This window comes from Diorhabda sublineata, chromosome 6 (genome assembly GCF_026230105.1).
Source record: "Diorhabda sublineata isolate icDioSubl1.1 chromosome 6, icDioSubl1.1, whole genome shotgun sequence".
NCBI classification, from domain to species: Eukaryota; Metazoa; Arthropoda; class Insecta; order Coleoptera; family Chrysomelidae; genus Diorhabda; species Diorhabda sublineata.
This window is the reverse complement of record NC_079479.1, coordinates 26,787,614-26,812,785: the sequence shown is the minus strand read 5'-3', so window position 1 is coordinate 26,812,785 and position 25,172 is coordinate 26,787,614. Positions and strand designations below refer to the sequence as shown.

Genomic DNA, 25,172 nt, shown 5'->3' with positions numbered 1-25,172 from the left:
ATAGGTTTTTGTGGTCTCAACTAAGAGCGGTGTTAAGGCGCAAAAAGTTTTGCTTAATGAAAAATTAGTTTTGATGTCTCTATTCAAAATATCTGTTTGAACTACTCGAAATTAAAAAAAAATCATCAGGATACGATGAAAACTCGCTGAAATATAATCATTTTTTATCGCGCACTTGAATTTATAGCGCCAACTCATTTTTCACCTACTCGAGCCGCCGCCAACATCGCAAAAAACGGGCTTCTAATTTTTTTTATTTCATTTACTGCGCCAATTATCAATTGATTTTGTTAAAATTTTTCTTAAAACTTCTGGGAACAGTTGTACTTTTTGATAAAGTTGCTCAGTATAGAGTAGCAGCTCATGGTGCCACTGCTCTTAGTTGAGACCCCAAAAACATAATAAAAAAGTTTCGCGCGCACGTTTTTCAGCCAATTTTTCCGTTCGGGAAAACCGGCTGGCATTTTCATATCCGACCTGTGCTGATCTTAAGAAGTGGCGTTTGGTGATGTACTAAGTTGTGGTCGCCAGTTTACAAGCTGAAATGGCGCGTACCGTCTATAATATGCGTGAATTTGTTGGTTGTTTCAGTACCAATTTGTTTAGTTGGTTTAATTGACGTTTTTTCATGATAAACTTTTCAAATGGACAAGTAGGACATATTTGTCCTACTGAGTATTAGACATATAAATACCTTTGGTACATTTGACAATTTATACAGGATGTTTCTATATTCAACCGAATACGATCTACCACAGAAAAAACTCTATAAATGATTCATTTTGATATAAAAATACGAACCCTTACGGGGCATAGTTGCTGAGATATAGGGTGTTCAAAATTTTAAATCAAAATAAAAAATTTGCCATAAATCAAGAACGCCTTTTTTTCAAATTTGATGACCAATATGCTCCTTAATAAAGTAATATTTTGACATAAACAAACTTTGGAAAAATTTAACCAGTGGCGTGCTGTCAGGGTTAGTTGTCATTTTTATCCCCCAATTTTTCACGCCACTGGGGAAAATTCTTTTTTTAATTTTGTTTCAAATTGCCTGATTATTTTTAGTTAAAAAGCTAATAATTTTTTATGTAGCTAAAATGAGCGGTGATGTAGAAATTTGGTTTTAAATAAAAGTCTGCAGGGAATTAAGTACTACTCAATATTATTAATTTTGCTTTTATAAAATGAATTTTTCATTTGAAGAGTTGACCGATTTGTTAAGGATTTACGGGGAAGCTCGAAAAAATGGTAGAATGGCAGCTCGTTTATACCGACAAAGATTTCACAATCGTCGAATTCTACATCATTCTACATTTGCAAGTATTGAAAGAAGGCCGAAAGAAACTTGTTAATTAAAAGAAATAATGCTGGAAAGCAACGTACTACGAGGACTGTGCATCTGGAAGAGGAAATATTAAATAATATTTTTGAAAGGCCATCTTTAAGTACTCGAACTGTAGGTCGCGCTCTAAGAGTGGACGATTCTACTGTATGGAAAGTTTTAAAAGAACAAGTGTTACATCCATACAAATTGGCCAGTGTTCAAACATTAGAACCTAAAGATTTTCAAGTGCGAATAGAATTTTAAAACTGGTATTTTCAAAAGTGTCGTGAAAATCGAAATTTTCCAAAATATGTGTTGTATACCGACGATGCTAGATTTACTAGGGAAGGAATTTTTAACTCTAGAAATAGTCACGTTTGGGATGAAGGAAATCCGCACTTTGGTCGTGAAAAAGGATTTCAGCATAAATATTCGCTTAATGTGTGGTTGGATTGCTTAATGGAACCTTACATTTCTGGAAGAAATGTTGGATGAATTGTTGGAGAATGTACCGTTAAATATTAGACAACACATGTGGTTTCAACACGATGGGGCATCTGTTCATTTTGCTGCAGCGACAAGAAATTACTTAAGCAGCCGTTTTAGAGACAAATGGATTGGTCGGGGTGGACCCAATTGTTGGCTTCCAGGATCACCTGACTTAAATCTTATCGATTTTTATATGAGGCTATATGAAGTACTTAGAGAACGAAACAATAATCGGATCTGAACAAGATCTAATAGCTAGAATTCAAACTGCGGCAGAAATCATTCTATCCAGATCCAGATTTATTCTCAAAGACACGTTTTAAAATAACAAAATGGTGTAATAAGTGTATTGAAGTAAGCGCCCAACAGTTTGAATAATGAGATTATGAATAATTTTTATTTATTTTGAAATACTTACGTTTAATCACTATCCGAAATTAAAAGAATAGTTAATTGATTTGTAAATTACTTACGTGCTTTCTACAACATTACAACACCGTTCATTTTAGCTCCATAAAAGGTTATTAGTTTTTTAACTAAAAATGATCAGGTAATTTAAAACAAAAGTGACAACTAACCTTTACAAAGTATTATTTTATTAAGTAGCATATTGGTCACCAATTTTGGAAAAAAAATTTAAAAGCGTTCTTCATTTATGGGAAATTTTTGATTTAAAATTTTGAACACCTTATATCTCAGCAACTAGGCCCCGTAAGGGCTCGTATTCCTATATCAAAATGAATAATTTATTGAGGAATCTCTCTGATAGAGCGTTGTCGGTCGAATATAGAAGCTCCCTTATGTGAAAACTAAGTGTGATAAGCAGTAAAAAAGTTTTTACTTAGTGGTAGATTACAAATTGTTTCAGTTCCTTTTTCTTGCGATGTGATGGTCCATGCATACCTAGTTCGCGTAGTCATTTTGTTCTGAGCGCATTTCCCGTAATAAATTTTCGTGTATAAATTTATGCTGTAATTTCAATCACTCTCTAGACGATTGAAGACATTTTTCCCTTTGTACGTGTGCTAGCGCCATCACCAAAACACTCCGACTGTATTAATACTCATTATTATTCAGAAATATTTATTCCGCATGTTTGAAAAAATGTTTCTCATTTCTGATTTAGGTTTCAATTTCCTGGCATGGCAGAAGTCGGTATATTTTAAAGAAACATTGAATTAAGAAATATTCAATCAACTAAAAGTAATTTCCTGAATTAGAATAACTATGTATGTACCTATATCAATAATACAAAAAAAATTATTACTATCAGAATAGGAACTTGGTACCTAATAACATATTTCGTAATCAACGTTGAACGTACAAGATCAAGAAAATTTATTGTTCCTACAATAATAATGATACATAAAAAGCAAAAGGCGTGGTGAATCAGGTAAAAAAAATTGACAAGGTTGCATAGCTGTATAAAACAAGAGTCTAAAGATACATTTGATAAAAGTTGTATTACGTGATATAGTTATATCTTAGATCCTAAGAGCTGTTCAAATATTTCACTTAAACGATGAAGTTAATGGTAATTATTTTGTTTTTCTTTTAATAAGAAGGAGTTTGATTATAATAAAGTTTTTGGGGAGGGAAAAATGTTATTTACATAATTCGATAAATAATTATTATAAATTTTCGATATGTTAATTATCTCATCTATTAAATCACAAATAGGAAGTGGAAATAAACAAAATTCTTTATAAAGTTACTTGAATAGTCCATTTTTCATAGTTGTAGCATATACAGGGTGTCCTACGGCGAGTTTAAACTATCTGTATATGGCAAAATACTTATAGAAAAAATCATGAAAATTTCTACGTTTGAGTTTTCAGAAACGATCTTCTTAACTAAAATATTTTCAAAGATGGCAGGTTCTATTGTCGACTGTAACTTTGTTATTTTAAATAAAACACCCTATATATTAATACATTTTTGAAATATACGTAAAATTTTAGTATACTTTTGTCTAAAAACTTTTTTAGAAAAATGCATACTTTTTGAGTTATTCATTTTTTTGTAAAAAAATTGACCTTTGCCGACCCTTATAATTTATTTTTTTACGAGAATACCCTTAGAGATATAAAAATGGTTTCTATTCGGTTGCTTTAAGCAAAGTCAGATGTATTTGAATCTATGCTGAAAATTTTTTAATTTTATGCAGGGTGTGTATAAAAAGTGTTCAAAGTTTAACTTCATAACTATCAAATTTTTTTAAATAGAACCGCCCGGTTTTTTCTATTTTGATGCAATCAGGGGTAAAAAATAAAGCAAATTAATTTATACTTTCCTATACCTAAACCTTACCGTTAACCAGATATTAAATGTTTTCTGTAAACTTTTAGAGTTTAGGTGTGGTCTAAATTTTATTTAGACCCGTTCATACAAGCACTGAGAAATAAAAAAGTATTTTTCTTTATCTCTTCAAGGTCTTTAAAAAAAATCAAATTGTATCTACTAATCCTATTCCAACTTTCAATCGTTTCCGAGATTTTTGAGGTTTTAAATTATTATTGTATTTTTTAACAAGTTTCAATTTTTTATGTATACTTTTAGTAGGATTTGTAATAAATGACACTTATTTAACTGTCATTAGTCAATTGTTGATAAAATGACTCGTTCTCAATTTAATAACGAATAAATATAAGTGATTTATAAATTTATAAATATCCGTATAATTCGTGACTTGTTCAATTTCTTCAAATATAATTGTAGCAATAATGAGAAAACTGTATACCTTCCTTGTAAATAAAGGATACATAAAAGGAGTATATGTGTAATAACCACAGTCAGTAGTTAATGATAACAATTCTTCAAACAAATTGATGCTTTTCGATCTTTCGATGAACATATCGATTGAAACAATCCATTTTTTCAGCTGGGGCTGTTAGCCTTTTCTTCTTGCTTAGCAACTATCCAATGCGGTTTCCAAACAATAGTAGCAAACCCAGGAGGTATTGGAGGTATTTTCAAAGGTCCAGATTCGGAAACGATAGTTAAAGGACCTGATGGTAGCGTAATAACTTCTGAACAAAACGGAGGACTCATTCAGACTGAACAGAAATTAGAACCAATAATAGTCGCAGAACCCGAAATTGTTGAAGCACATCCCGTCTTGCCACCCTCACTGGCTGAAGACGGTTACATTGCACCTTTAGTACCTGTAAAAAATGTGGTTATTGCAGATGACGCTAATAATGTAGTACCAGTAGTTAGTTCTGGAATTTCAGCCCCACTTCCAAATTATATTGGTCCTCCAACAATTCCTGTATCATCCGGTCATGAGATAAATATTATAGAGCCAGAGCCTCATATTATTCAAACAGAAATTATTGATGCGCCAGCAATAGAATCCAAGGAATCGACAGATTTAGTTGGACCTTCTGGAAGTATATCTACTAGAGGTTCGGAATCAATCGTATCCGGACCTGCATCGACGACTATAACAAGTAAGTAATATCAAATAATAATATATAAAGTTGATTGATCATGATGATTTATTCTTGAAAACTCATTTTGAATTGTCATTTTCAAAATTACCGACCCAGTTTTATCTTCATTAAATGTACAATTACAAATTAGAAGAATATAATCTCATGAAATGTATGTTTGTTTAATTGTCCTTCGACATTTTTCCTGAATCTTCCGACTGCGGAATTTTCTATAAATGACCAATATCTTACACAGTATTCATTATTAATACTGTAAAAAACTAAGATAACTTTTGCCCTCTATCTAATAATAAATTTTCTCTCATCATTAAAAGTGGTTTCAACATTAATTTGGTTGTGCATACAATTGAAAGAGTGATTAAAGAAATATTTCAGATAACAAATAACAATTTTTGAATGTTCGTACTATTTGGCATGAGTGAAACCACGAGATGCCTAAAGTTTATGAAGCATGTAGGAAAGAAAGCAATACTAATTATACACTGTTAAAATTTTCTTCGGTAATTTTACCCACGATACACATACAGCGGTATGCCCAAATTTGATACGCCTCGCACATAACGTGCCACTGGAATCAGGAATCACGTGCACCGTTTAACATACCATAATAATACAACATCTAAGAAACCAACCTCAAATTTAACCGTATTCATTTACTTACATAACTAAAGATGTTTCTAATTCATTTTAGAATATGTATGTTTCACCTATATATGTTTTGGAACATGATAATTGAATCTAGCTCATGATTCTCATTCTATATTGTAAAAAAGTGTTCTCATTGTTCTTTTTATATAAGTCGTAGGTCAATAAACAAGTTGGGATTTTAGCTAATATCTCCCAGGACAATAGGCTGATGGTGCATGCCTATTCTACCGGAATATTAGCTAAATGCCGGACAATAGATTATTCGTCGAAAAATGGCCAAGCGTTTGTTTATTCTCCTGGGACTTTAGCTAAAATTCGGATAATAGAATATCTATTGAAAAAGGGCAAGCGTTTATCTGCTGCCCTAGACTTCTAGCGAAAGAGTCAATATCGAAGCCAATTTCAATGGTTATTTTTATTTTTGAGTTCACACTGAGGTTCGCACTGGCACTTTCTATGAAACTTTAACCTAACCTAACCTAACCTAAACTAACATACATCTTTTTCTTTAACAACGTTAGGTTAACTATATGCTACACCTCGGACGGCTTCTATTTTCATAAAACTTTAACCTAACCTAAACAATGATCTTCTCCATTTTAAAAACTTTTTGCAAATTATTTCACGTAGTTCAAGTTCACGTATCGACTAAACTGTACTGAACGTCAGTGTGAACTCAAAAATAAAAATAAACATTGAAATTGGCTTCGGTATTGACCCTTTCGCTAGAAGTATAGGACAACAGATAAACGTTTGACCTTTTTTTTTCGACGAATAATCTATTGTCCGGCATTTAGCTGATATTCCGGGAGAATAGGCATACGTGGCGCGCCATCAGCCAACTGCCTATTATCCTGGGATATTAGCTAAAATCCCAACTACGACCTACGATATATATAATATAAATATTTTTTTGATTGTGTTTGGGTATTCAGTAAATCAATAGTTGTATTATAACCATAGTAAGTAGTAACAATTATATATATTTTTTAATTTAATAATTTAAGAACGAGTTATTGAATTATTCGTTCTTAAATACGTCGTTTGGAAAAATGGTTCCACGATGTCTTTATATATCAAAGGTGGGTTAGGACATCAAATGTTAAAAAAATAAAGCAGCAAAACTCATTGGGTTATCCTTGCACCTACTTTCAACTTCATTTCATGAGTATTAGGATGTGAATATCCAAATTCACATAAAAAATGTACCAGTATAGATTGCAGGATTTGAAAAAAGGAATCAGAAAGACCGTAATAGCTAAATTCTTAATAATTTTCAACGTACACTATAAATTTAATATAAACGTATAATAAATTTGGATGAAACAGGCATTAACGCCTAGGCAAGCAAGACACATTGTAACAGCTAAGCGTTAAGAACTTGTAACACTTTGTGGTAAAGTGTCAGCAAGAGTTTCTGTTTTTTTTTATATCCATTTCACCCACTGGGACTACTCATGGCAATCTCGGTTTTGCAGAACTGTACATACAAGCTCTTCAACATATTCAACCTCAAACTTCGTCCAGATAGCTCACTTCTATTTATTCGTGACAACCACGAGTCACATATTTTTATTGAAGCTCTTAACTATTGTCTATGTTTCTTGACAACCTTATACGTTACTCAAATTATATTCTGGATGTCAGCGTTTTGGGACCATTTGAAAACAAACTTATAATAGTATAATTATAATTGTTCTATCCAAAACCATCACAGCATTTGGAGACGATGATTTTGAACCTATAGAAAAAAATTTTGATTTTGATATTTTTTATCACTTCAAAAGGATAGCATGTTAAGCTTTAATGCTAACAATAACATAATATCTAATTTAGTGATGATGAAGATGCTGATGAAGAATTTGAGAAAGAAGGTGGAGAATATTTTGACGCTCCTAATCAACTAGATAAGTCATACAAATTGCAATCGCTGGATATCAGCGTAGACAGTTTATGAGCAAACTTCAAATATCTCTCAATGATTGACATACTGAAAATATTTTGGGGACTAACCATATATAACATAGCCGAACTTTCAAAATACGCCTCTTGGGAGCTCTTTACACCTTCACATGTAGCTTTCCAAGGTCAAAAATTTGGCCAGTGTGCAGAATTGCATTTGGGACAATAATTTGAATAAACAGTAATCTTAATTTTGATACATCTGCAAATATCATTCCACCTCTTATTCATTTAACATTTCCAAAGGATAAGAAGCTAGACTTTAATACTAATAATAATGATGAAGATGATGATGAAGTTTCGAATCAAGAAGTAAGGAAGAATTTGACGCTCCTAATCCACCATATAAGTCATATAAATTGCAATCACTGAATGCTTACGTTTTTACATAGTTCAAATATATCTCAACAATTCGCATATTTAAAATATTGAGACTATATCCATATATAACATAGCCAAAATGTCAAAATCTGCCATTTCGGAATCTTTCACATTTAAAAACATCACAAGCAGCCTCTCAAAAAACTTAAACCTATTTTCATTGGGAGATCACGATTTTGAACCTACACAACTTCTGTTTTTGATACATCTGTAAATGTTATTTCATCTTAATAAAGAGAAGACGAAGAAAGAAGAGAAGAAATTGACGTTACTAATCAAGAAAATATAAATATTGGGAACTTCCTGCTTATTAAATTTGGAAATAAGAAATCTGTAGTTTATTAACTGGCAAAAGTAATACAATTTCATTGAATATTAAGTGTTATATCTCGGAAAAGCTCACATTTTTGTTTTCCCTGAAAAGAAAGACAAAGCAAACATTGATTTTGGGGATGTTGTTTTACAATTATCACCTGAACCAAATTACACAAAAAGTAAAAAGTCCATGTATACTTTTTCAGTTAGTTTTAAGTACATTGTGCTATAAAGTAACAATATGATTGTTCCAACTCTATTATTTGTTATACTTTTCTTTACCTAATAGTACCAATAAATTGGACTCTTTAAATCAACATGTGTATATTATATTTTTTGAATAATTAATAATTTCTAATAATCTGTGTGACTTAATATGTTGATTATTATGTTACAGAAACAGCTAAAGTTTTAGTTGCTCCACCTGTAATAACTGCTACAGCAGGAGTACCTCACGTGATAACACCAGTTCATGTACCAACCCTTATCGAAGTCAATAACGAGATTCCAGTAGCATCAGCAGGTAGTATAATCACAGGAACTGAATCCTCAACTGTATATCCATTAAAAGCAGATGGTTTGCTTAGACCTACTATAACGCCACCAATAGTAACAGGATCTCCGATTGTATATCCTCTAACTACTTCAGTAGCATCTAATCCTATTCCAAAAGAAACGGTTATTCAACAAGTAGAACCTGTACCAAGCCAATTACCGTTATTACCTCAATCTATCCCCGTTTTTCCAACAGGACTTCTAACAGGAGAACAATTTGATAGAAGACATCAAGTTTCGACAACAATAAATCCTTTACATGACCAATTTACAGTCCCAAAAGTATCACCGAAAGTAAGCGTCGAAGATGAAGGTGCAAGTGGATTTATTCAACCCGGCTCAATTTATGGAATACCTTCAAGTACTTTGACTCCTATATTAACTTCTTCCCAGGCATTCTATGGAGGTATACCTTCTAGCACCGTATCTCCCACCTTTTCCAGTACTTCGCCCTTCTACGAAGGGAATCCTTCCACCACTGTATCTCCTATAACTTCATCTGATAATCAACATGTTTTGAATCCTTATCATATACCAAGCAGAAACATTATACCTCCTGAAATCGGTATACCACGAGGACCTATTGATTTAGGTACGACAATAACTTCAGTAACGAAAAACCAAGAGGCGAATAAATCTCCTGGAATAATAAATCTTCAAGGAATCGATAATGACAATATTCAAAGAACAGAATATACCAGCGATAATGATCACACATTTCAAAATGGATATTATAGAACCGACGTATTACTTGGAACTGATCCAAACAGTGTGTACCATCAACAGAGAACGGCTACTCTTAATGATCCTTTGCTAACTGAAACTAATCCAATATTGTATCAAAATGGTATCAAACAATCAACGAATAACTATTATCCTGGTACATTACTTTCAGAACCTGGTATAAATCCAAATATAAATTTCAACAACAGACCTCAAGGACATGCATTTAATGTATATGACAGAAAAAGAAGTAATAGGAAACATTGATGGGATAATCATACCTTTAAAGAATACTAGTCAATGTTAATGAAAAGGTGGGGGATTCTTATAAACAACTTAACTCTTCTTTTATTTATTGTGAGATTAATAAAGCCGTTACTTGCCCTGTTGTAATTCATTTAATACCAATTTCTACACCTTTGCTGATTGGTAGCTCCAATCGATGCAATTGAAAAACCAATCTATATAATGTGTCCCTGAATAGGAGAAAGATTAAGTCTAATTAAATAGTGTTTGGTCGTTCAACCAATTATGATCTAAAATTTAGACTTATTTATAATCAAGAAATCTGAAACGTCAAGACCATAATTGAATGATAATTCGACCTCTAATGAGTTTCTGCTATCCTATGAGTCGATCGAATAGCGACAAAATATTACAAAAACATTAGATACGGCGTCATGTTAAGTTTCAATTCAATTTTTTTAAAATTCGCGCACACCAGAATCAAATTTTACAACAAAATATACGCACGGCAACGCAACACCAGCTGATTAGATTTGTTTAGCACAGGAATCGCATGTGCATCTTTTGAAGTAAAGTTTCTGCTCTCTAGTTCCATACGAAATAAATAATTAATTATCAAAACTGGATCGAGATGAATTTGAGCTTTTGTTTTATTATTAGAGATGAGAATCTGTGACCATGTCTATCTTTCAGCCAATATCATTCCATTTCCGTCTCTTCTAAACAGCCGTTTAGAGTCTAATGGTGCATTCTACTCTGAAATACTCTTTTGGGCATTCCACATGGCGATTAAAATCCTTATGATCCCGGCGAGAACGTCATTATTAACGTCATGACTAACGCCTATGACGATTAATGTCAAGAGGTGGGTCGAAGTGAGCGTTGAGAGATTTGGCGGAATTTTCAAAACTCTATTCAACAATGATTGCTACTATAAGAATCTATCTCATTATTTGATGTAACATAACCTCTCAAAGTTTTTGATTCATTTTGTCTGCTTTGCCATCTGTTATTAGTTATCCCAATGCTCAAAACTAAACTAACCTAACCTCAAACCTCAAACCTAACCTAACCATAGATGTCAGCGATTCTCGGATAGCGCAGTCATTAACTTGCAAGTGTGCCAATTACTTTACGTTGCTGCTTGACTTGATTCTTTGTTGTTGGAACATATGAAGCGATATCGCGATGCAGCTATTGACACGAATTGCATCTGCAAAGATTTAAAAAACATGAAGAATGTATTCTGTAAGATATTTTACTAATTCAAAAACAACAAAAGTACTCTCGCATTTCTATTAAATCATTTTAACAAAAATATGAATGGAACCACATCGAGCCATTTAAAATTGATGCTGAATCGCTTCAAATACAATTTCTAGATTTGAAAATCGAAGACTTGTAGATCTGAAGAACAAGTTGAAAGATTTCGATGTCCAGAAATGCACGCGCATTGAGTAGCGCAAGCTCTAAGCTAAACTCAAGATTTCAAGAATGGGCGAGGTTAAGAAGTTGGCATTTAAAGTGCTGTCTCACTCGTAGTCATTTTCCTATCGATATGTCACAATAGATGAAACTTGGGTAGACCTTTATAGTCCAGAAATGAGAGTACAATCGAAAGAATGCACTTGATCTAAGATACTTACTCCCAAGAAAGTAGTTATGGCTCGAGTGTTTTAATTTTCCATGTAATCTTTGGAATAGGACTACATAGAAATAGAAAAAATCAACTGGCTGATATTATGTTGATTTTTGATTCGTTTTGAGAAAAAACGACTGCATTTGCTGAGGGAAAATGTTTTATTCTATCACATCAGTGCGCCCGACCTTTCGTACTATATTGTTGTAGCAATATTAGTCGAACTGCTTTACGATTTATTGCCACTTCTGCCATAAACATCTGATATAGCTTTTTCGACTTCTTTTTATCCCCGAGTCTGAAAAATTGCTTGCTTGGAAGCATTGCACTAAGTGGGCAAATGCACTAAGTGGGCAAATGCACTAAGTGGGTAGAATTAAAAAGATATGAGGAAAATTTAAATATTTTCACAATAAATTTGGAATTTATCATGTTCTCAGGGCCCTGGTTTTACATATACAAATCATTCTATGTACCTTCGAAAAATTGATGTTCAAAACAGTACTAGCACCACAGATCACTGCCTCATACTTGATGATTTATCTTTCTATCGCCATGTACCTCTATATCAGAATTTGTAGGTTAAAACCTCAATTCGTTCCTGCGAAATTTTCGCACTCCTTTAGAGCTTTTGTGGCTTTAGTGGTTATCTCCTTTTCATATATGTTCCAAAGGAGTAAGTCTCCCTCTTTTTGACTCAATAGTTTCCCATCTAGTTTAATGGACTGGAGATTGAGTTTTTCTCCCCAGTCAAGGTAGTTAAGTAGTTCTTGTTCGGGTTGACATTGAGTCCAACCGATTGTTCTTCTATAGTTGTGTTCTCTTTAAACTATGTCACAGAGTGTATTCTCAAAACTGCTCCTTGCGTAAATAACTATGTCGTCGGCATATTCTTCACAATATGTAGCAAGGTCAGTCAGTCTGCATAATCTACTACTAAATGTCACATAAGTGGGAAAATGCAGCTTCCCCTTGTGGAAATTCTCTGTTTGAAATAAAGTCGCTACTACAGACAAACGAACGGACGGACAAAAGTAATAGCACATTCTTTTTGTAAAAAATGCTCTAAAAATGAAGAAAATGCTAGTTAAAACATGGGCTTATTGAGTGGAGAATATCCAGCAGAAATAAATATTGAACCTGCATTTCGGTCAGAATGGGAATATGCGTAGATTATGGGGATAGATGTAGAATAAAGTTTGTCTATGTACAAATTTATACTTAATAAAAGAGTCGAGAATTTATAAAAAACATGGAGTTGTTAACGAAGTGGTATTCAAAAGGACCACATATAAAAATATGGATCATTGTAAATAGGTAAATTATATAAATAGATAAAAACGATTCACTTAATGATTATTTGTTTCATTTCCTTATTTGACATATTTCCAAATTTTAGTGCATAGAATAAAATACTAACATAAAATTTTCCTTCCGCCACGCAACTTCAATTTTTATATTCCAAAGTGTATATTTCATGTTGAACTGAATCGAAGTGTAATTTAAAAATGTTACATATATATTTAGGGCGGGGTAAATATAAATAGAAAATAGAATTTCATATAATCGAGGTCAATGTTAATGATGCATTATTCAATGCATTTTTAAACGCATAAAAACTGAATCATTGTATCCGTCTATTCCAGGAAAAATGTTATAATGGGGATATTGATCATCAACCAGTGATGTTATTTGTATCTAATTCAATAGAGTCACTGGCAACACGGCAAAGTTTAAATAAATTATAGAAGAATATATATTCAAGAACGGCAAGTAGGACTACCTCATCAGTACCTTGCAGTTTTTGATAATTGTTTTATATTGATAGGTGCAATAGGAAAAAATATTTTTTTATACAAAAGCAGTTTACGACTCGGTCGCCAAAATCTGTCTGACTGAGAACAGATATATGGTCTACGTTGTAATCTTCTGCATGAGGTCGCATGAAATGATTACAAAGATATGACTTTCCAGCTCCTGCATGGCCTTTGTCTTTCTCCACACCAGAGAGCCCCAAATCAAATCTCTTAAAATGAGTATTATAAACTCATTTTATATAATATTGGAGCAAATCATTATGTCAACTTCGACCTCTTTAACAAGTAAAATAGCACTGTTCACTGATTAAACTATTAGTACTCATAACTATGCTCCACTTATAGCTCTGGCACTTTCATTAAATGTTTTTATATACAAAAATTATCACTAAACTTGCAAATTATAAAAATCTTGACCACCTACCGCCTTAACAAGAAGCCACTCGAATAATTCGAGTGATGCCTGCGGTGTGGAGATACCAGTGGATATTGATCTTGACCTTCTGTAGGCTGTAGGGTTCGGAAAAGTCGTGCCTTAGTAGCTAATTACTCTCTCTTAGCTGTAAGTCGAATTGCCCTCTTCAGTATTGACTCTAACATCTAAGGGTGGCCGAACTCCAAATGTGCAAGCAATATTCCAAGAATAGACGAACCTAAGCCTTGTAGAGGATTAGAAGCTGTTGCGGAGCATATACCTTTTTAGTCTTAAAGAAGGCTTCAAGTTTTGTGAAGCTGCCATTATTAAATCGGCCACATGACTATGCTAGGGCCTATTGTTTCCAACCTCAACACCCAACAAGCAATTTTACCATGATGTTAATATTTTATATCTTGACAGGACCAAATCCTAAGCTGCAGTACCAGTTGATGAAAGGACGACAAACCGTACGATCTTAATTTATTTAAGAGGTTACCATGCCAAACTCTGTCAAAACCTTTCGATATGTTCAGTGCGATTGCTCTAAACTTCCCATATTTCTTTATAGCTTCGGTTCATACGTTGGTGACTTAGCTCAGGAGGTCCCCTGATTGATCTATGTTCACGGAAGTCGTATTGATGGTCACTGATTACCACTTTCTCCGATTTTTGGTATAGGTTGAACTTGTGCAATTTTTACAGCTGCGGGGAAAAGACCTCTTTTATATATTAGAGAAAAGAGTTTGCATAGCGGACCTGTTAGTTCAGCTGTGCGATTCTTCAATATAATTGGTTTTATCCACTGTCTCAATTAATGACCAAGCCACTGACAAGTTTTGCTACTTCTCGGTGTCAAAATTCTATTTCTGGCTCTGTAACAACTGCATGCAGGCTGGATGTAACCTTCTCCGCGAAGCAAGAGTTGAATTTGAAGCAAGCATGCCATTCAAAAAGTCCGCCTTCTCTTTTGCGGTCACTGTGATTGAACCAACTTTTCTAGACAATGGTAGATATTTTGATTTACAAATGTCTTGATTAACCAGTTTTCTAAAAGACCAGAAATACCTTGATCCATTTGGACAACTTAGAAGTTTGTTTTCACTCTCTCATTATATCGTTTCTTGCAAGCATCGATGATCTGCTTAAAAGTATTTCTCGAGGCAATAAAGTTTAAATGATTTTTGATACTAGGAGCGCCATTTGCGATAAGCTTCATTTTTGTTGTTGACTGCTCAAGTGCAGTTTTCATAAAACCATGGTTTGTTTTCTGCAAAGCTCTTGAAGGAGTAAAGAATATAGTCTTATATACCGGTCAATATAAAGCATCATTTCAAGGAAACATAAAAAGAAAATTCTATAGATGCTTCCATTTGGTCGATCTATAGTGCCAAACTTTACGTAGTCTAGGTGGATCCTGACTTTGGATTTCTAGTTCACACGTTGTTTGTATTAGTTAGTGATCTAATGATGGAGTGTTACATGTACGGTCATGTTGTACAGATCAGGGTCTATTGATGGAACTCTCTGGTTGGTTCATTGATAAGTTGGGCCAATCCGTGACTATTGGCAAAATATTCCGCTTCCTACCCTTTATTGTCAGTTCTGTTGGAAAAATTCAACGTGATGAACATTATAATCACAGCTATATCAATATCTGCGTTTGATTTCAGGTAATCGATATTATGGGCAAGGCTTAAGAATAACTTCCTGTAGCAGGTACCGCTACGAGATCTCACAACTTCCAAAACCCCTCAAAACTACCTCTCTAAAGTCCAAGGGTACCATATTGAGAAACGGGAAATTATTCAATTTAACATCTCCATAGTAAATGAAATAACTGCTTCTCAAGTTGATCTTTTGTCTAAATGAATTATGGCAAACATCATCTAATACCTGCTTCATATGTTGGCACAATGGAAATATAATCAGACAGAGCAACAATCCAAACGCACGAATGATTGAGGAAGGTTAGCATTGCCTTAAGTGGCAGAAAATGTTCAGTATTGCCCTAAGTGGCCGGGACTATTTCATCTTGCTTTAATTGACTCAGGAATGTTTATTAAGCTGCAATTTACCTACCCCATTGACAACTAATTGAGACCTTAATCAGCATGCTTTGAACTATCATTGTGCCAAGTTTACGAACAGTTGCTCAAAACCAATCCCCTTCCTCCCAGCATACCTTCGAGCACTTTAGTGGTAGTTTTGACGGGACGAGAGGGTTTAGGGTTGCGTATCCATCGAGACTTTTGATCAGCTTGTTTTAAACTGTCATTGAGCCAAGTATCAGAAAAATTGGCCGAAACCCAATTTCCATACAGATTGAACGAGCGGAGTCTTTTATAAGAATACAATTTTCATTTAACCTACAACCAAACAAATTTTTAAACCAAAATACTGGTAGCTCAGGAAATAGAAAGAGTTAAATTATCAAACGCTTTGGTTAAAATAAATGAGAAAGGAGAATTTTTCGTTTTAGTATTAAATGTTAATGTATGTGGAAGAGTTAAAAAGGTTAAAGCATAGCAGGAAAAAGGTTGTAGATTTAATAGGAAACTGAAAAATAAACATGATTATGGAAAAAAAGTCCTGTTTCTTTATTAGGACGTAAACTTCTCGTCCTAAACTTTTTTATTGCGTCTTACACTGCATTGCATATTGTTTACTCCAAAACTTCATGAGAATTTTACGTTTTGGCTTCAGCTTTTGACCACTTCCTTTTTAAGATTAACCTTGACTTGTCATCATAGTTAATTTTGTTATTTTTCAAACGAGATACAATCATGTTAAGAAAAAATATATATATTTGTTAATTATATATTGATATAAGGATGCGGAAATATTTACACACCACGTATATGAGATATCTGTAGAGATTTATCATGAATGGTGACATTGAACAACGGTAACAAGAAGTAAAGTACAACGCCCAACATTACCATAGATTATAACGCAATTTCTAACAAGAACTACATAAGATAAAATAGTGGAGGCATAAAATAGTGAAGGCTCTTTAAAAATAGATGCTATATGCACTCTATAAAAAATGGATATATATACAGAGGGTGGTAATAAAACTATATTCAGTTTATAATCAGCTGTGTCGCAAATCACTTCAAAATGAACTCTTTGGTAAGATCACATTCACAATGAATTAATAATTTGGTAAAATTTTGGCCATTATAATTCTCATTCTATATAATATTTTGTTTAATTAGTGAAGAATTAAATAAATTACATAGATATACAAAGAAAATATTAACAAATTAAAGTTTAATCGGAATTACAACCAATGAAAATGATAAAAATGGTTTCGGAAAATCTATTATCAAAATCTGATTAAAATAATTTTACTTTATGAAAAATTTAAGCCGCTGACAAGGTGTTGATACGGATCTAGAGAACGGTTATCGGGGCAAAATATGTTTGAAAGTCTTCAATCTATCCTTTATCTATTCTAATACGTTGAGGCATTTCTCAAAGGTACATTGAGTACTACTTAAATAATAAGAAATAAAAAACATTTTATATTCAGTAGAAAAACAGAACTAAACTTTCCATTTTTTCAACACATAAAAGTCCAGAAACATGTATTATTTAGGATAAAAGCTACTTAATACAAAATTATTATCTAAATTGATATTTTCAGTATCATATTTAGAGGAAAAAATAAAAACATAAACGTAAACAAACAGCAAGTAAACTGTTTTTGGAAATTTGGAAATGATGATTAAATATTATTATTTAAGATAATTTAAGAAATTTAGGAAAAGTTCCTTAAATATCATGGAATTATTTTTAAGTGATTCTTTGCTTTTAAAAGTGACCATATAAACAAGGAAGATGCTGAACGCTCGGGACCGGAATTTAGTGTATCTATTCCAAAAATATCACCGTTAAAAATACGTGAAATAGCTGATGAAACAAATATTTTTTCTTCGTTCCAACTTATTTGTTTGTTGTTATTTATAATGTCGTTGATGTAACCTTCGAAAACCACGGTTGTTTTCCTTATGACCCGTGTAAAGCTCCATATCTTTTTAGAAACATACAAATTTGTTTGCCCTTTGCAGTCAACTTATTTATGCCAATTTTTTGTATGATGCATTTATCATTCGGTAATTTTTAGAGGCAAGCAGCTGTTTAATTCATTTGAATTACAAGAATTACATATTTTCAGAAAAAGAAGTGGTTTTTACGTTAAATGCTAATCAATAAAATTCTTGTACGCGGTATTATACTTTCCCTTTGATTTTCAAGGTAAAAAAATATGTCTGATTGACTCATTCCTCATAGCATAGTCGCAACTGATGAAGCTACAGTAATGAAATTTTGAAAATGGAGTCCTCACACAACGTAATCTTTCACTAATAGAAGACTTTTAGATTTTCCTTTCCAAAGAGGAATAGATATAGGATGGAAATTTGTAAAAATCTCAATTTTGAAGCTAGGATCCTCTAGTTATATGTTATTTAAAAAATTAGTATTTAAAGTTTGTATATTTTGAAATTGAAACGTTTGTATTTAGGCTAGAAATTGAAAAATTGATTTTCTCAGGAATACTATACTTTAATTCTTCATTATTATTGATTAGATTAGCGTATACCTTCGACTTACTAATTACAAATGTTTGCATCAAGATGAGAAGTATAAAATTTTTTCATTTGGAAATAATCGGTAATTCTGATATTAATCACTGCCTTAACACATAAATGGATAAAAAAGTATTTCCTGAGAATTGACTGATTCATCGTCGCACTGCCCAAACTACTAGATTAGAGTTAAATTCACAAAATTTGCAATAAGCTCCTTCTATAACGTAACCTCCTTCTGAGTTTTAATCCTCCAAGCGGGTTACATAGGGAAAGGAAAGTTGTATGAGAGTTCGCTAATTTTGAAGTTGGAATCATCCAATTTTGTGTTAGAGTTTGAAATAAACTAAAAATGAACTTGTATATCAGGATTTCCAATTATTTCACCCCCTAATGTGTGAAAAAGGGATAGATTTGTGTATGAGAATTCCTTTAACATTTACGGACTTTTTGCAAATTACAACCCGGGTTAAGTTCGATTACATATCAACTGATTGCGGATCATAACCAACAATTTTCGGTGGAAATTTCCAAATTAAAATATTATCTACAAGAACTTCTGATTTTTAATACGTTAATCTTCTCATGATGTTTATTTAGTTGTATAATAGATTCTAGTTGTTTATCAATTAGTATTGGTCAGTAAAATTTAATACTAATGAGCTATTTTTAAGCTGAAATGCCGAAAAGTAACGCTGTTCATTAGAGCTAATCATAGACAACCATAATAAATAATTATAATTTTAAAGTTCAAAAAAACCATAGACAAATGAAACAACCCGTCAGGTGGTTGCATTCACCCACTGGGTAGAAAGAATCATATTATATGACTACGACCTGATTAACTTTTTTTAGTTTTTGAACAACGCTTTCCACGAGGTTTCCTTCAATGGCTCATGTTGTGTTGGTGTAGGATATCCAAGGACTAAAAGGATAGTTTGAGTGTTTCATTAGAATAGTACCTAAATACATCAACTTGAAAATTGCACAACATAATCATGTTTGGATAGCTAGAAACAAAAATAGTTTTCAAAATTTTCGTCGGTCGTTTGTTAAAGATACAGATAGAGCTTCATCTAATTGAGAAGACAACTTGTTAATGTGATATCAGACGGTTCACTTTTTATTCATTTCTGTGTTTCATTCAGCATCTTTCATTAAGAATGAAACGTTTAGGCATTAAATGAATCAAAAGTGATAAATGAGTTTATTAGTGAACCTATCCAGCGATGAAATTAAACGTATGAATGCGAAGAGTTCGTTTGTCGACATATTCGAGGAAATGAGCGAATAAAATTCATTGTGTCTTGTGAGCGTGGAATGAAAACAAAGAGAACATTCACTTGAGTGATCATTCATCCGAATGAACCGAAAAGAGAACTGTCTGATGCCACCTTTAATGATTATAATTTTATATCGTTACTGTTTCATGTGTCAATGTAAGATTATCTGTATCTTCAAGGTTGCTGTGTTTTTTGTTGCCACAATGGCTTACGCACAAGCATCAGTCTGGGCTGTAGGAGGAGCTACCACTCTTGTTGGTCCCGCTAATCCCGGAGCTATTATCAAAGGACCTGCTGCTAAAGCTGCAGTAGTTGGACCTGACGGAAGTGTCATCACTTCTTCTGCACAAGGTAATTGTAATAAAATAGCATAAAAACTAATTGTATGTTAGAATAATGCTTAGTACAAAAATTGCAGTTTCAATTTTCACTATTTCTAGCTGGCGCTGTTGCTGCTGCTCCTATTGCTGGAGGAGTCGTGAGTTCCGCTGTCACTCCAGGTGTAGTTGCTACACCGGGACTAATTGGTGTGCAATCATATGCAGTGCCAGTTCCTATTGCTTCCCCATGGGGTGTTGGCTTAGGACACTGGTAAATCGATGTTTACTTTTTCCATAACTGACTTTTTGTGATTATTTTTTCATGTAATATAAAATTATTTTTATATAACATATAGTTATTCCTTCACTCTTACCATGAACCAAGAAATTTTCCCAACTAGATTCATCGCTGAAGAATATTTACTTCCTTGACGCTACTGTAGATGTAAAAAAAAACTATTATAATATTCTTGACTGTTTCTATACAATGAAATAACCATGAATATGTGGGTAATTTACATATACGATTATTTCTAACGTACCCATATATAGACTAAAAATACTACAGGCAACCGACTGACAAGCAAAAGCTGAATACCAAGATTAGTTTCATGGAAAACTAATTAAGGGAAGAAGTTACAAGATATACACATAACTATTAGAGATATTAAAGCAAAAATAGAAAAAAAATACAACTTAAGTAGCTTTGCGGGCAACAAGAAATAACTAACGGAAATGGAAGGTGAACATGTCATTTGGCTGGGGAACTCAACAAGTATAATATTATCAGCACTAGTTTGAACGACCTCTTCTTCTTCTACTGCCTTGCACCTACAGTGCGTTGGCGATTATCTTATGGGCAGACATCTATTTATAACGGCATGACACAGCTCACCGGTGTTATTTATGCCATTCCAGTGTTTAATATTGCGTAGCCTCTCTTTCCTTCGATTTTTCCTTGTATAATCAATTGGGGTATTGTAGATCTTTCTCCTCTAAGAACGTGACCCAAGTATCCATCCTTTTGCATATTGATCAAGTTGAACAACTCTCTCAGTCCCCGCTTTTCCTAGTACATCCTCGTTCCTTACTCTGTCTGTCCATGGTATACGCAACATTCTTCGATAGGTCCACATTTCGAAGGCTAGTTTATTGATTTAATGTCCATGTCTAATGTTTGTTTGTCTAATTACGTAGATGATATCAGAAACTACCACGAAAATTAAGTAAATCATGACTTGATAAGAAAAAGAAGATGTAAGATTATACAGAGAAACATACGTTGAGAGTGAAGATCTTTTAAGAATTATCAAAATGCAATGAGGAATGGTAAATATGGCGAAAAGATAAGATAAAAGTAATAGAATGTACAGAAACAAGAGAGGAGTAAAAACGAATACAGAGAAGAAATAGAATAGCAGTTACATAAAAACAAATTAAAAGCAAAAAATATATTGAAAGGAAATGAGAAAATAATTATATTGAAAAAATGATGAAGGACAATCAGAGACTGTTATCAAACTGAATATTAAAAAGTAAATTACATATACTTACTATATGTACAAGGACTTTCCCAACAACTATCGGATTATTGTATTCAAGGTAAATCATGAAGGATATAATTCTTCATCCAAATATTTCACTAAACTGAAATCTAATCTAAATTTAAACACCCAAAACAAAAGAAGTAATATTATATATCAAGTGCCTTGTACTAATTGTAGCGCTGTTTACATAGGGCAAACATCTCCGTATAATAATAAAACTGCATTAGCGAACAGCGAAATATTGAACAAAAAACATAAATTCAATTATATAGATTCAAATATTCTTGAAATGGAATCAAATACACAAAAAAGAGAACTTTTAGAAATTGTTCACATTAATAAGAACGAAAAAGCTATAAATGATAAAAGAATTTCAATAATTTGAGTAAAATTAATAGTTCTATTTTATAAATATAGAGTAGGACAAGAAGCCACTTTTGGCGAGGAGACCGTAATAACAATGGAGAACGTCTACTATATGAAACGAATAATCTGGAAATTAGAAATAGTTTATATCAACATAGAAATATTCATAAGTATACCAGAATTCAGAAAACTCGCAACCTGAGGTCCATAATATCATTATAAAATCTTCTTCTTCTTATTCATTTTTAAGATCTCATGATCTGTTAGTTTTACAGGTTCATCTGTATCAGTTCCTCAGAGGTGGACTACGAGCTGTCCATCCATCTCTAAGGTGGTCGTCCGAGTTCTCTTTTCCCTATTGGTTTCCCTTCAAGTACGATGCGTGGCAGTCTACTCTCTTCCATTCTTCTCACCAGTACCTTTTTCTTTGTCTCCCCCATCTTACTATGTCTTGCACCTCACATTGTTCCCTGATGTCAGTGTTCCTGATTCGATCTACTCTTATTTTTCCCACTATAGTCCTGAGCGTTTTCATTTCGGCTACCCGAAGTATGCTTTTCGTTTTGTTGGTTTCCTATCTGGTTTCTATTTCGTATGTCATGATTGGCCTGATACAAGTCTTTTAGATCCTAACGTTGCTGTCCTTTCGCATGTATTCGTTCGCCCATATTATCTGCCTTAAGCTGCCCGATATGATAGTCGCTTTGTTGATCTGGCTTCTTAGGTCCTTCACTGGGTCGTGATAACTCGATAAGCCTATACCCAGGTATTTGAATTTTGAGACTTTTTCGATGATTTTGTTCTGAATTACCGGCTTACATCGTACAGGCTCTTTAGCAAAGGTTATGCTTTTCGTTTTTTCTGTGGATATAGTCATATTCATCACTTGGCTGACCTTTGTCTTTTTTTGTGTAGTTGTCTCTGTAGGTCGTCCTGCGTTTATGAGAAAATAGCTGCATCGTCGGCGTAGCATACCCTACTGATTCTTTTATTCTATCCTATTCGGTATCCCATATTTAGTCCATTAAGAGATTGAACAGAAATGGGCTGAGGCTGTCACCCTGCCTAATGCCTCCTGGTGTTGGTGTCATCTCTTCAGTATAAGTTTCTTCTGCATTTACTTTGGTCGTGTTGTTCGTATTGAGACTGCGGACCGCTCTAACGATGGTGTCTGGCGTTTCTTTCGATATCAGTATATTTATTATGTAGGAGAAGCGGATCTCATAAAATAAAACTCAAAAATGAAAATTCAAGAAGTAAAAGCACGTAGAGAACTATCCTGCGGGAGCAACCACTATGTTCCACTAAGAACAACAAAAACAACTTGAAAATACAGCAACAGAAACATAAAACAAATAAGCTACAAAACAGTTTGGAATATGACAGCGTAAAACAACTATACAAACAACACCTGGAAAAAAATAAAAAAATAATAATTACAGCTGGAGCAACACTGAAAATTATCACGAATGAATAAAAAATGAATATATGGAGATACAGAAGAAGTACTGGGAAGATACAATAAAAATCGGTGAAATTAAAACCACACTGATGGGATAACGAAACAGAAGAGGAAATCATAGAAAAACGAAAAATAGGTATTCAACAGCAGGTAGCGAAAGCAATAAAACAAATTACGAAGAATCACAAGCAATAGTGAGAAAAAGAATAACCCCAAGAAAAATGAACTAAGGGAGGAAAACTGTCAGAATTAAATACCTAATTGCGAGGGGAGTAAGCTCAAAAAGATCAAAATTTTTTAAAAGGGTGAAATCAAATAAGACAAAACCAATAATATCAGGGAGTATGTAGGTTCCTAAAAAACAGTAAATCCTCTAGACTAGGCGTTATTCCTGCCGAACTAAGTAAAGCAAGAAAAGAGACACTGGAAAGGCATTGCAGTGATAAGTACAATTAGCAGGTTTCCGCGGTCAGGATTAAGAACAAACGGGTTGAGGGTGGTCATTCGTTCATTGGTAAGAAGTGACAAAAAAAGATGATTGAAAAAGAAATAAAAAGTTATACGCCTACCATCAAGAACACCGTGGACACTTATACAATCACTGCTGGTCTTGAGCTTAATGGTGAATTGTGAGTTAGCATCCTGGACCTTGTTATTTTTTCTTTTTAGCGCACTTGGGAAGTATATTATGTGCAGGAGGGATGATAAATATGTTTAGTTCGGCTTCTAGGAGGGTTTTGAAAGAAATATTACTTTTGGCTAAAGGGATATTGGAAAGAAAAAGTTGAAGAAGTTGTTTTCAGATTGACGGTAATCTCTGGCTATCGTCCCTTGTGTTAAAAAAAATCTCACTCCACCAATCTCCGGCTTCTCAATATAATTTTATCAAATCCACTCTTTCCATGTTCACCCATTGATATAGGGCACTTTCGATTGTTTATCTCACCAGAAAGCCCAGCATATATCTTACAAAAAGACCCAAACCCAAAAGGACAAACTATCCAAACTAATTTCGTTTCAAAAACTTTCTCCTAAAACTATTAATATGGACACATTAGTCCACAACTATTCAAACACCGATCGCAATCACGCCCGAATCCATACCAATAAAAACCATCATTTTTCCAAGAGGAGGTCATCTCTGAACTCTTTTTCAACCAAGCCGAAATTATTAGACAGGATGTTACCAAGGTCCTCTTAACATCAAAACCTCCTCCTTCCAAGCTCACCTCCAAAGATCGACAGGCTCTTGAAGATATTTATAACGATCCTGATATTGTGGTGCTCCCAGCCAACAAGGGCAATGTCACGGTCGTCCTCAATACTTCTACTTATCTTGATAAGATGGATAATCTACTCAATACTTCAATGACCCCATCACATATCTGTAAAAGATAACAAAAAATCTTATCAACAAATCCAAACTTCCTTCAGACATCAAAACCAAACTCATATCAAGAGAAATTCATTAATCCAATCTTCCACTACGTCTCATTGTTAGTGCATTTAATTCTCCCACCCTACTGTCCAACATCTTGTTGAAATTCTTCAGTCAATCGATATTCATGATGTAGCTTAAATAATATTTTGATAAAGACCAAAGTAGATCGAAACTTCAATTCTTACA

The 25,172-nt window shown here is 33.4% G+C and overlaps 2 protein-coding genes across 2 annotated transcripts; both read left to right on the top strand.

Moving 5' to 3' along the window:
- The first annotated feature begins 3,238 nt into the window (after positions 1 to 3,238).
- LOC130445452 (mucin-2-like) lies at positions 3,239 to 10,244 on the top strand. Its single transcript, XM_056781070.1, has 3 exons — positions 3,239 to 3,350; positions 4,698 to 5,268; positions 8,975 to 10,244. Exons 1-3 carry the CDS (start codon positions 3,339 to 3,341, stop codon positions 10,120 to 10,122), a joined length of 1,731 nt encoding a protein of 576 aa, XP_056637048.1. The 5' UTR covers positions 3,239 to 3,338; the 3' UTR covers positions 10,123 to 10,244.
- A 6,660-nt stretch (positions 10,245 to 16,904) lies between these two features.
- On the top strand, positions 16,905 to 20,467 carry LOC130445454 (uncharacterized). Its single transcript, XM_056781072.1, has 3 exons — positions 16,905 to 17,107; positions 20,030 to 20,201; positions 20,291 to 20,467. The coding sequence occupies exons 1-3, from the start codon at positions 17,096 to 17,098 to the stop codon at positions 20,443 to 20,445; spliced, it is 339 nt and encodes a 112-aa protein (XP_056637050.1). The 5' UTR covers positions 16,905 to 17,095; the 3' UTR covers positions 20,446 to 20,467.
- The last annotated feature ends 4,705 nt before the right edge of the window (positions 20,468 to 25,172 follow it).

Bases quoted from the DNA above. Each gene is read 5' to 3' on its own strand.
- LOC130445454 (XM_056781072.1), top strand. The intron at 20,202-20,290 runs GTAATTGTAATA...CACTATTTCTAG, and splicing joins CATCACTTCTTCTGCACAAG to CTGGCGCTGTTGCTGCTGCT.
- LOC130445452 (XM_056781070.1), top strand. The intron at 5,269-8,974 runs GTAAGTAATATC...ATTATGTTACAG, and splicing joins TGCATCGACGACTATAACAA to AAACAGCTAAAGTTTTAGTT.